The sequence below is a fragment of the Chiloscyllium plagiosum genome, chromosome 21, assembly GCF_004010195.1.
Source record: "Chiloscyllium plagiosum isolate BGI_BamShark_2017 chromosome 21, ASM401019v2, whole genome shotgun sequence".
NCBI lineage: Eukaryota > Metazoa > Chordata > Chondrichthyes > Orectolobiformes > Hemiscylliidae > Chiloscyllium > Chiloscyllium plagiosum.
In genome coordinates, this window is record NC_057730.1 from 4,546,455 (window position 1) to 4,559,671 (window position 13,217).

The window sequence follows — 13,217 nt, forward strand, 5'->3', positions numbered from 1 at the left end:
TGTTGGACTTTGGCTCAATCTACCAACTTACTTTCTTCTATGTGTGAGCCAAGTCCTGCGTGTTCTTTTAAATGAAGCAATAGGAGAAGATATTCGGTCTCACACTCTTAATTTATTTTACACAGTAAGTGAACAAAGCATTCAGAGCTCTGGATCTAAACCTCTTTGTCCCTGACAAACTACAAAGTGTGTCAGTTCAAAACGTAAGACCTCGTTTTGTCCCTGCCCCAGTCTTTTATACAATAAAAAACGTCATATAAACACTGAGGTAGAATTATCTTCTGATTGGGTGTTAATCTGACTCCATTCCCCGCCTCTTCGCATTCTTAGCTGTCCGACCCCACGTGACCTTCTTTGCCCACGAAATGGAGCATCACGTGACCTCCTCGACCCACTTCTGAGGCGCAAAACGGAACATCACGTGATCGCCCACCCTCTTCCGGGTGCGAGACGGGGACGTCACGTGACCACGCCCCCTGCTTGGGTTACAGAGTCACCACATTGTTTTGAGTGCTGAATCCATCCAGAGTCACAGCCAGCCTTCTGTTTTTAAAGTAAGAAATATATTTACAGTACAATTCTAGCATTTAACAGGCACCTGGATGGGTACGTGAATAGAAAGGTGTTTGAGAGATATGGGCCAAATGCTGGCAAATAGGAGTAGGTCAGATTGGAATGTCTAGTCAGTGCAGACAAGTTGGACCGAAGGATCTGTTTCCATGCTGAATGACTCTAATTTTTGGCATGAGCAGTACTATCTAAATGGTTGGAAGTGATCGCAACACCCATGAATTAGGAAAATTGACCACGATTCTTTACCAATTGCTTTCTAGTAAATGCTATTAGAATGTCCCTTTGTGACTGGACCCAAGTTGTACTATAATTACCACTTGCGTGCAAAGACCAGTAAATTTAAAAGTAATATTGCTATTTTTCTGAATGCACGAAGCACTGGACTCCCCTACAATGAGAGTGAATAAATTGAACCAATATTCTATAAGATTTTGAAGAGTGAAAGGTGACATTGTTGAAACATAGATGGTTTTGAAGAGCCTTCAAGATATTGTCTCCTTTAATTGGAATCTAGAGCACAGGATCGACACAGTCACAGGACAAGCTGAGATGTAAAATATCACAAAGAAACTGTTGTGTATCTTTGGAATTTTCTACCCCATGGGAGCATGGACACTCTATGAAGGAATCACGGGATATGGGGTGGAGGAGTGGCAAGAGAGTAGAGCTGACACTGAATAGTATAGCAGGTTTGAGGGGCTGTATGGTCTAAATCCTTTCCTTCTAATATTCTTGTATTCCCAATCCCTACCATTTCTGTCACACCACTTGTGAACAATGAGCATTAGAATGAAGTGCAGAGGCCATTAGCTGTTACATTACTGCCTTTTGTGGTACTGACAGCAGAAATGTCAGCAACTAAAAAACGTTTCTTGGACAGCACCAACCAAACCCATGACCACTTCCTTCTAAAAGGAGAAGGGCAGCAGATGTATGGTAACGTAACCACTTTCAAGTTCCCCTCCGAGCCACACACCATTCTGACTTGGAATTATATCACTGTTCCTTCACTGTTGCTGGGTCAGAATCCTGGAATTGCTTCCCTTAAAGCCATTGTGGGTCAACCCACAGCAGGCAGACTGCAACGGCCACCGCCACCTCTCAAGGGCAGCTAAGAAAAGGCAATATTCCATAAATGAATAAATTTTTAGAAAGCAGCCATTTTATAAATACTGCATGATAAAAGCACAATCTATTGGCTACAATTGGTGACTGATACCAATCTTTGTTCCCAGGTTGGGTGCACAGATAGCAGTGAATTCCCAGCTCAGTGAACCTGACCTGTTTTTATAAAATATAAAGGGGCTGCCACACTCCTGATGTTTTAGTCTGAGTGTGAGTTGTATTGGAAGTCTGGCCAGGTGTCCGAAAGAGCTGAGGAAGTTGGCATTTGACATAGAAGGCTGGGTGGAACACTGCCCCAGTGCTGTGTCCAAAAGTTAAAATGAAGCATGAATTATTTGACCAACCCTCATTCTTCCTCACCTGTGTTCCCCATCCATGCCTGGTAGAACCCTCTACCCATCCTATCGTCCCAAGTTTGCCTTGTGGCATTTATGCCCTTCTATCTACACCCCTTGGCCATTTACACCCTTGTAGCACCTTAAGTGCTTGCTTCCACTCACCACTATTTATCTCTTCATCTACAATGCCAACCTGTCTATTATCCACAAGTATCCCTGCATATAGAAGGAAATATAAAGTTCTGTTACTTGGTGTGTTCTGCAATATAGAACTTTATTAAGAAAAGAACTTTCATTCATCATTATACATTTTGACATATGTTGACACTTCTTAACAGGTCTTGATTGTCCTTGACAGTTCAACAATTCTTGACAAATCACTTTTTGACAATACCATGTTTCCTGGCCGGTCCCAGCTTTCCTTGGCAGGTCCGAGGAAACCTGGCAGGTGTCAACAAACCTTGTCATGTCTTTTACTGGTTTGATGGTTCCAAGGGATTTAAGAATTCCAAACCCCTTCCCACCCCAACCAAACAAGAGGGATGTGACCTCACTCCCATGGTGTCCTGGGTTTATATTCGAGTGGAAGCAGCTGATCAGTTTAATCACCATCAGTGTTTGTAAACAGTACATGCTTAACCCACAACCCAGTAAAAGTGGGAACGTCAGATTTGGGAATGTAAATTTCCAACTAAAAATTTTCCAACAATTTTTTTATGGTGGAATGGTTCACCAATGTGGTGAAAATCTAGGCCTAGTTGTCCTGTTTGAACATGATTTGCTATAATAGAAAATAGTTCTGTACCAACCCTAATACGCATCTGTCCCAGATCTGGTCCAGTCATGTTGAAGTCATTATGAACTGAAAAGCAGGCCATGCATTCCTCCTTATTTTTCCTGCTGCCCTAGGAAGCAAAGTTAAAAATGCCTCTCTATCTGATGTTGAAGTAGCAGTATTTTTAAAATCTTAATTCAGTGTCCCCCTTACTATACCTTTTATAGACTTTATAACACTTTGCTAACAGAGAGCGAAAAAGAAAATATATGAAGCACTTCTGCAATGCAGCATAAGAATCATATTTGTATGGTTATATAATGGACCTGCAACTAAGTCCCCTTGCACAGTTGCTATCAATATTGCTGTACACTTAATGGCACAGTAAGGGTTTTTGAAATCCTTGTTTTGATTGAACAAGCTGAAAATGTGTTGCTGGAAAAGCGCAGCAGGTCAGGCAGCATCCAAGGAGCAGGAGAATCGAAGTTTCGGGCATGAGCCCTTCAGCATTCCTGTAGAAGGGCTCATGCCCGAAACGTCGATTCTCCTGCTCCTTGGATGCTGCCTGACCTGCTGCGCTTTCCAGCAACACGTTTTCAGCTCTGATCTCCAGCATCTGCAGTCCTCACTTTCTCCTTTGATTTAACAAGGACATTTTCTTTCAATGAAATTTAATTGAATTTTTAACAAAGCAAACTAAAAACTGCAAGAACTGCGGATGTTGTTTGAAAGAAGGACCACTGAACCTGAAACATTAACTCTGATTTCTCTCCACAGATGCTATCAGACCTGCTGAGCTTTTCCATGAATTTCTGTTTTTGATTTTAACAAAGCAAAATTGGTTTTAAAAAAAAATACTGATAACTAGATTCCTTCTTTTGCTTACCTCATCAGTGGGTTGAAAACAATATTGTTGATAAGAAAGGAGATGAAGTTTTCACTCGGGTGTATAGTAGGGATCTAGTAGAGGCAGATTTCTCAAATCCTTTCAGTGGTTGAGTATGGAACCATGGTTTACTAAAGAAGTTGAATCTCTTGTCAAAAGAAGAAGGCGGTATATGTTAGGTTGAGACATGAAGGCGCAGTTAGGGCGCTTGAGAGTTACAAGTTAGCCAGGAAAGACTTGAAGAAAGAACTCAGAAGAGCCAGGAGGGGTCATGAATAGTCATTGGCAGGTAGGATAAAGGAAAACCCTGAAGCTTGGTATATCAGGAATAAAAGAATGACTAGAGTAAGATTAGGGCCAATCAAGGACAGTAGTGGGAAGTTGTGCGTGGAGTCTGAAGAGATAGGTGAAGTGCTAAATGAATGTTTTTCGTCAGTATTTACACTGGAAAAGGACAATGTTGTTGAGGAGAATACTGAGATACAGGCTACTAGACTAGACAAGATTGAGGTTCACTAGGAGGAGGTGTTAGCAATTCTGGCAAGTGTGAAAATAGATAAGTCCCCTGGGCCAGATGGGATTTATCCTAGGATTCTCTGGGAAGCCAGGGAAGAGATTGCAGAGCTTTTGGCTTTGATCTTTATGTCGTCATTGTCTATAGGAATTGTGCCAGAAGAATGGAGCATAGCAAATGTTGTCCCCCTTGTTCAAGAATGAGAGTAGAGACAACCCTAGTAACAAGAGACCAGTGAGCCTTACTTTGATTGTGGGTAAAGTGTTGGAAAGGTTATAAGAGAGAGGATTTAAAATCATCTAGAAAGGAATAAGTTGATTAAGGATAATCAACATGGGTTTTGTGAAGGGTTATTCATGCCTCACAAACATTATTGAGTTCTTTGAGAAGGTGACCAAACAGGTGGATGAGGGTAAAGCGGATGATGTGGTGTATATGGATCTCAGTAAGGTGTTTGATAAGGTGCCCCATGTTAGACTATTGCAGAAAATACGGAGGTATGGGATTGAGGGTGTTTAAGTGGTTTAGATCAGAAATTGGCTAGCTGAAAGAAGACAGAGGGTGGTGGTTGATGGGAAATGTTCATCCTGGAGTTCAGCTACTCGTTGTGTACCGCAAGGATCTGTTTTGGTCCACTGCTGTTTATCATTTTTATAAATAACCTGGATGAGGGCGTAGAAGGATGGGTTAATAAATTTGCAGATGACACTAAGGTCGGTGGAGTTGTGGACAGTGTGGAAGGATGTTGCAGGTTACAAAGGGACATAGATAAGATGCAGAGCTGGGCTGAGAAGTAGCAAATGGAGTTTAATACGGAAAAGTGTGAAGAAGTAACAGGAATGCAAATTACTGGGCTAATGGTAAAAGTCTTGGCAGTGTAGATGAACAGAGAGATCTTGGTGTCCAGGTGCATAAAAACTGCTGAAGTTGCCACCCAGGTTGATAGGGTTGTTAAGAAGGCATATGGTGTGCTGACGTTTATTGGTAGGCAGATTGAGTTTCGGAGCCACAAGGTCATGGTGCAGCTGTACAAAACTCTGGTGTGGCCGCATTTGGAATATTGTGTACAATTATGGTCACTGCAATATAGTAAGGATGTAGAAGCTTTGTGAAGGGTTCAAAGGAGATTTACTAGGATGTTGCCTGGTATGGAGGGAAGGTCTTATGAGGAAAGGCTGAGGAACTTGAAGCTGTTTTCATTGGAGAGGAGGTTGAGAGGTGACTTAATTGAGACAAAAAAGATAATGAGAGGGTTAGATAGGGTAGACAGTGAGAGACTTTTTCCACGGATGGTGATGGCTAGTACGAGGGCACATAGCTTTAAATCGAGCGGTGATAGATATAGGACAGATGTCAGAGATAGTTTCTTTATTCCGAGTAGTAGGGGCATGGAACGCTCTACCTGCAACAGTAGTAGACTTGTCAACTTTAAGGGCATTTAAATGGTCATTGGATAAACATATGGATGAAAATGTAATAGTATAGGATAGATAGGCTTCAGATTGGTTCCACAGGTCAGTGTAACATTGAAGGGCCTGTACTGTGCTGTAATGTTCTGTGTTCTATTTCAAAGGTGTCAGATGTGCACCTCAAATGTCATAACCTGCAGGGCTACAGACCAACGGTTAGATCGTGGGAATAGCCTGGGTGACCTGATTTCGGCAGATGTATTTGTGACAGGGCAAAAGGCCTCTTTCTGTGCCATAAATGTTTTGATTCTACAATGCTTTTGATACAATAGTTTAAAATATTCTAGCCATATTGGGGTCAATTTTAAAGATGAAAGGGGGAAACGAGTGTGGCATAAGCAAGCACCAGAGTAGGCAGTACCTCCAGGAGTCTGGGGAAGATGAGACTTAATTTCAATACATTTTATCTAACTCCTGGCCAGATCCACGGTCTGGCTGTAGGGTACAAGTAGGGATTCATCTACAGGAAGCTGCAAGTGGCAACAGATGAAAACTGTTCCCAGCATTCACTTGAAGAAGGCATGAGATGGGTGACAGTCTTGTCCGTTACTGGTGGAGCATGGAGGCATTTGTGCTAGAGAATTGGCTATCTCACTGGACTAATAGTCCAGAGTCCCAATGCTCTGGGTATAAGTTCAAGTTGTGGGTGGCACAGTGGTTAGCATTGCTGCCTCGCAGCGCCAGAGACCCGGGTTCAATTCCCGACTCAGGCAACTGACTGTGTGGAGTTTGCACGTTCTCCCCGTGTCTGCGTGGGTTTCCTCCGGGTGCTCCGGTTTCCTCCCACAGTCCAAAGATGTGCAGGGTCAGGTGAATTGGCCATGCTAAATTGCCCGTAGTGTTAGGTAATGGGTAAATGTAGGGGTATGGGTAGGTTTCGCATCGGCAGGTCGGTGTGGACTTGTTGGCCGAAGGGCCTGTTTCCACACTGTAATCTAATCTAATCTAAAAATCCCACCATATCAGACAGTGGTATTTAAATTCAATTAATAAAATTTAGAATTGACAACTAGTCTCGGTGGTTATGATTATGAAACTGTAGTTCACTGTCGTGAAAGCACATCAAGTTTACTAATGTCCCCTAGGGAAAGAAGACTGCCATTCTTACCCAGCCTTACTTAATGTGACTCCACACTCACAAAGGTGCAGTTGATTTTTAAAGACCTCTGAAATGACCCAGCAAACCATTCAGGCCATTCCTGATGAAGAGCATATGCTCCTCAGATGCTGCCTGAGCTGTGCTTCTCCAGCAGTACACTTTTTGAATCTGATCTCCAGCATCTGGAGTCCTCACTTTCTCCCACTCAGGTCAAGGGGCAGTTAGGAATGAGAAACAAATATTGGCTCTTCCAGTGCATTCACATCTGTTACGTAAGGACTTTGGAATTCTGGAGCAACCTTGCAATGCTGTTGCAGAACTTCTCCTCACTGGGCATAAATAGTATAGTGAGGGGGGTGATGAAGAAGGGCTGGGCAGGAACATCAGGACTAGGCAGAAGCCTCACAATTAGCCAGATAAATGTTAGAAACACATGCAAAGAAGCATGTAGACAAGACTGACTATCATCAGGTGGTAAAGTTTATGAATAGGTGTATCTCTGAATACAAAGTATTGTAGCATATTGACCGAATAAACAATAGACGCTGTTATGAAGAAGCTTGAGCCTAAAGATGGTTTGTGACCTTGTCTTCTTCTCAACCAGCCTGTCTTGATTCCAAACCTGTGGATGTGGGAATAAAACCACATTACAAAAGAATATTCCATGGAAGAATAATCGACACAGAGCCAGATGCAAAGACAGTGCGAGGTTTCCTTATTGGCCTGAAGGCACCTATTTCTGGCCTACAAGAAAATATAAAATATCTCAAACATCATTTGGACTTGTTCTGCCCTCAGCAGCTCTGTGCAGATCTGAAGAGACTATTTCCCCATTCAAACTGCCTGATGCTGCCATCTGACAATCTGCATGTTTATTGAACTACCCTGCTTAATCCCATAGGGCACACTTACCACCTCAAAAGAGAGTCAGAGAGTTGCACAGCACAGAAACATACCCTTTAGTCTAACCTGTCTGCGCTGACATCCTAAATTAGATATCCTAAGTTAACCTGGTCCCATTTGCTAGCATTTGGCCCATATCCCTCTAAACCCTTCCTATTCACATACCCATCAGATGCTTATTATATACCAGCCTCCACCACTTCCTCTGGCAGCTCATTCCATAAACACACCACTGTCTGCATGGAAAAGTTGCCCCTTACGTCCCTTTTAAATCTTTCCCCTCTCAACTAAAACCTGTGCCTAAACTAAAACCAAAGGTTTTGAACTCCCCTACTCTGTGAAAAAGACTGAGTGGGTTAATAACAGGACACAGAAATGGAATGGGGTGGGGTTAGTTAAAATCAGAATTGGAACTTATGAATACTAAAAGTAGAAATGTTAGTGGTACTGTGAATAAGCCTTCGAGAAATTTGCATTGCTTTGATATCGTGTTCTTAAGTCATGCTGACATTATCACCAACCCAGTTCGTTCACAGTAGCAAGGATATTGCAAACACAGCACTTATAGTTTGTACAATGTGACTTTTTGAATTACAGTCACAAATTAAAGAGAAGATCAGAATCGTGCTTTATTCCATATTACTGTCTTTGTTTTCCATGTTAACATTTGTATTGAAAGCAATCATTGTCTTTCTTTAGCCTGACCTGGCAGGCCTGCTCTGGAAAGCAGAAGGCGATTGTTGTTTGTGCAGAATTCCAGTTAGTGTGTGCTAATAGTGAGGGTTTTTATTTCTTAAACAAAAGTACTTTTCAGTCACAGTTTCCAGGAAGAAAACATATTCATGTAATATAAAATGGCTCTGTTTGTCAACTGTTGGAGTGTCATTAAATTGGTGCATGTTGAATATTAAAGTGATGTTTGTCGCCTTTTTATTCTGTTTTCCCATACAGTGGTTGCTTATGGAATTATAGTGGGTGTGAATATTGGAGATGTGTGAATGTTACACTGTCAAATTCAATGAATAGTTTACTAAATTTGGCTTTTTTACAAGTTTTTCATTTCATTGTGCTTCATGTACGTTTAGCTTAAAATCTTCTAATTCATAACACAGATAATAACTGAAAATGAAAGAGCTTATGTCAGCAATACAGTCAAAAAAAAACTTGAAATTTTCAATTTTTTTTAACTATTTTGTTTTTGGACTTTTCTTTCCTAAATAGCAAAAACTCTTTAATAAGGTATCATTCATCTAACTTGACAATTGCCGTCATCTGTATGGAATATAGTGTCTATAATAAAAGAAAGACTTATTTATACAGTGCTTTTCTCAATCACTAGGTGTGCTTTACAATGAATGAAATGCATGGTTTAATCACTTGCAATATAATGTAACTGCTGCATTATCAGCTAGGGTGAGATAGTGCTGTAGTGATAATATCACTGAATTAGTAATTCAGAGGCTAATGCTCTGATGTGAGTTCAAATGCCACTGTGGCATCTGACTGAATTTAAATTTAATTAATAAATTTGGAATTGAAAACTAATCTTCTTAATGGTATCCAGAGATTATCACCCCATCTGTATTATTGATGTCATTTTTAGAAGGAAATCTGTTATGCTAAACTGGTATATCTTACAGTAAGTGCTTGATACTTAACTGCCCTCTTAAAAGACCTAGCTAGCTACTCAGTTGAGAGAATTTAGGGATGAGTAGCAAAAGCTGACTTTGCCAGTGATGTCCTCATCGCATGAAAGAATAACAAACGTGAACCTTGAATAATTAGCAATCCAGTTTTGATGAAAATTCAGATCGTGCGGCACGGTGGCACAGTGATTAGCACTGCTGCCTCACAGTGCCAGAGACCCAGGTTCAATTCCCGCCTCAGGCAACTGACTGTGTGGGGTTTGCACATTCCCCCCATGTCTGCGTGGGTTTCCTCCGGGTGCTCCAGTTTCCTCCCACAGTCCAAAAATGTGCAGGTTAGGTGAATTGGCCATGCTAAAATTGCCCGTAGTGTTAGGTGAAGGGGTAAATGTAGGGGAATGGGTCAGTGTGGACTTATTGGGCTGAAAGGCCTGTTTCCACACTGTAAGTAATCGAATCTAATGGTAATCTAATCTGAAGTGTTAGCTCTGCTTCTCTGCACAGATATCTTGGTTTTCTGTTCTTAATAGTTGTAAAATATTAAGTGCTGATGTTTAAGGAGACTTGGATGCACTTGTGCAAAGGTTAGCATGCAGGGGCTACAAGCAATTAGAACAGCAAATGGCATGTTGACCATTTGCTTAATCACTCATAATCGAACACTTCAATGTCTTTTACCCACACCATTCCCATGACCCTGTTTGCCATTGGTAATCTGCCACTCTCTATCTTAAATATTCTCAAAGACTGAACTTCCACAGACTCCTGTGGCAGAGAATTCCATAAGTTTACCATGCCATGAGTAAAATAACATGCATCTCATCTCAGGCCTAAGTTGCATCCATCTTATTTTTTAATAGTGCTCTCTGGTTGAAGACTCCCCAGCCAGGGAAAACATCTACTCTGTCTATCTATTTAAGTATCTTATAAGTTGCAATGAGATCATCTCCCATTCTTTAAAACATTAGAGAATATAGACCCAGTTTGTCTGATGTCTTTTCCTTGCATATGTCACAAGCCTTCTGAAAATCGAAGTGTATCAGCTCTCCTTTATTAGTTTTGTTAGTAACATCTTCAAAAAAATTTCCAACAAGTTTGCCAAACTCTTTCCAATTTGCAAATCAGTGTTGACAATGCTTAATCAGATCACTTTTATCCAAATGTCTAACTATCAAATTCTTTATAATAGATTCTAGCATTTTCCCTAATACTAGTGTAAGGCTAACAAATCTGTTCTTCTGTTTTCTCCCTCACTCCCTTCTTAAAAAGCGGGTGATGTTGGTTACTTTCCAGATCATAGGAATCATTTCAGAATCTATGAAATTTTGGAAGATAATGCATGAATTACCTCTCTAGCCATCCCTTTCAACACTGTCAAATGTAAAGTGTCAGGTCCTAGGGTTATCATCTTCAGCTCCATTAATTTCTCTGGTTATCACTAATACAAACTTTCCTTCAGCCACCTCATTCTTAAACTAACAGCAGTTTTGCGCAGAATATATGTTCAAGGGAATGTAGCATCAATTCAGTAGAATGATAACTTTAGCCTTTGAACCCAGGTATGAGGAGTTATTTTGCAAACTGAGGTTGGATTCATTTTGATTTAGACAGCTCAAGGGTGGCTTAATTGGAGTTCTCAAAAATTTAAGGGAAACAAGTAACGTAAATGAGGACAAATTATTTCCACTGGTGAGGGAGATTCTGACAAGGAGCATGATATATTAGAATGATTAAATGTTCTATCCTTCTTCGATGTACCTTAATATGAATAAAGTCATAAAGCTAAATCCTTTGGAGATTCCAAGGTCTGAGAATAAACTGTAGGAACTGAAAAAAAAATCAGGAATTTTAGAAAATGCTGAACACACTCTAAGCTGGGCTACACCTATGGAGAGAGGAAGAGAGTTAAAGTTTCAGGTCAATGTACTTTCTCCAGAATTGAGTCAATGGGAGGTGAGCGTTGCCTAAGAAAGAATCAATCAAGCCTTAAAGGAAAAATAATGGAAAGATAATAAAAGAGCAAATGCAAAACACACTGAGATTAAATATTTGTTTCTTTCAAGAAAATAAATAGGCCTAACTGCAGACTGGCACAATTTGATGTAATTGCTTTGATCCTATAAATTGTTAGTCCATGAAATGCAAAGTTGAATATTTGAAGACTTTGAATAGATCATGTCATTTCTTTCTCATGTCAGTTTGACAATAAGTTTGGTGCGTAAACTATGGATGATTGGTGCAAAAATGTAAAAATTGTACAAATGGTGAATTTGTTTTTTAAAATTACCTGCTTTCTATTTGCATAATGCTATAACATTTGTTATTTGTAAGGCATAACCTTTGAATGTGTTTCCTGTTCGAAAGACTCTACTGTTTGAAGATCTATGGCTTATCATCTCTTTGGCGATTATTCAGAGGAAAGAAATGGAATGTTCTGAGGCAGCGTGTGGATTCCTGCTCATATGACTTGGATCAGGTGGTGAATTTTTCTGCTCCCTAACATTTTTGAGTTATTAGGGTACCAGAACATTAAATTGTTTTGACTACCACCTGCAAATTTTATATATAAACTGGATTATGATAGCAACGACAATCCCTTTAAATTTTCTTTGTATGCAGCTTATTTCAATGCACAGCATCTGTAAGTCTTTTTGTACAGCCATGACATCTTGGAGGATAGGATGGGATCATCTTGCACTGTATCTTCTCTACTGCTATGTGGTCACCACCCCATGCACCATTTAGAGCTTCCCAATGTTTTTCCCTCTGTGACTCCATTTCACTGTTTGAACATTGAGCTGATCCCTCAAAGAGAACTGAAAGTGCAGGAGGACAATTGTACAACTGTTATAACTTGGTCAGAGCTCCACCACAACCATTGTTGTCTCAGAGTTCTCAAACCCAGAACTTGAACTCATGACTCCTCTTGACCTCTATCTTGGGAACACACCTTATTTAGGCATTTTATGGTGTAGTTCATTCATGGGAAATGTAGGATCATAAAGCATTGACAAATTCATAGAAACATGCAAATAACACACAATGCTGGAGAAACTCAGGTAGCATTTGTGGAGATAGAAACAAAGTTAACCTTTGAATCTGGTATGACTCCTCTTCAGAACACTTCCACATAATGATAACCCCCCTGTGTGTAAAGTATGTTTTCCTAACACCCTCTCATATTCTGAGACCAATTTACTTTAAGTTTGTATCCTCTGCTTACTGACCCATCAGCAACTAGAAACTTTTTTAACATACTTGTCAAAAATACTACGCTGAAACAAATTGCTGAAATTACGATAGATTAGGGACAGCCAGCACGGATTTGTGAAGGGTAGGTCTTGCCTTACAAGTCTGATTGAATTCTTTGAGGAGGTGACCAAGCATGTGGATGAGGGTAGAGCAGTGGATGTAGTATACATGGATTTTAGTAAGGCATTTGATAAGGTTCCCTATGGTAGGCTTATGCGGAAAGTCAGGAGGCATAGGATAGAGGGAAATTTGGCCAAGTTGATAGACAACTGGCTAACCGGTCGAAGTCAGAGAGTGGTGGAAGATGGCAAATATTCAGCCTGGAGCCCAGTTACAAGTGGAGTTCCGCAGGGATCAGTTCTGCGTTCTCTGCTGTTTGTAATTTTTATTAATGACTTAGATGAGGGAGTCGAAGGGTGGGTCAGTAAATTTGCAGATGATACGAAGATAGGTGGAGTTGTGGACAGTGAGGAGGGCAGTTGTCGGCTGCAGAGGGACTTAGACATGATGCAGAGCTGGGCTGAGGAGTGGCAGATGGAGTTCAACACTGCCAAGTGTGAGGTTGTCCATTTCCAACCCCAACCTCACCATCAAACCAGCTGACAAGGGAGGCGCGGTAGTAGTTTGGCGCACTGAC

The 13,217-nt window shown here is 40.8% G+C and overlaps 1 protein-coding gene across 3 annotated transcripts in view; it reads left to right on the forward strand.

Moving 5' to 3' along the window:
• Positions 1-13,217, forward strand: part of pigq (phosphatidylinositol glycan anchor biosynthesis, class Q) — a 72,604-nt gene that overhangs the window by 46,784 nt on the left and 12,603 nt on the right. For all 3 annotated transcript variants that reach the window (XM_043711121.1, XM_043711119.1, XM_043711122.1), the window contains exon 7: positions 11,693-11,804. In XM_043711121.1, the coding sequence (XP_043567056.1) occupies positions 11,693-11,804 (112 nt within the window). The remainder of the gene's footprint in view (positions 1-11,692; positions 11,805-13,217) is intronic.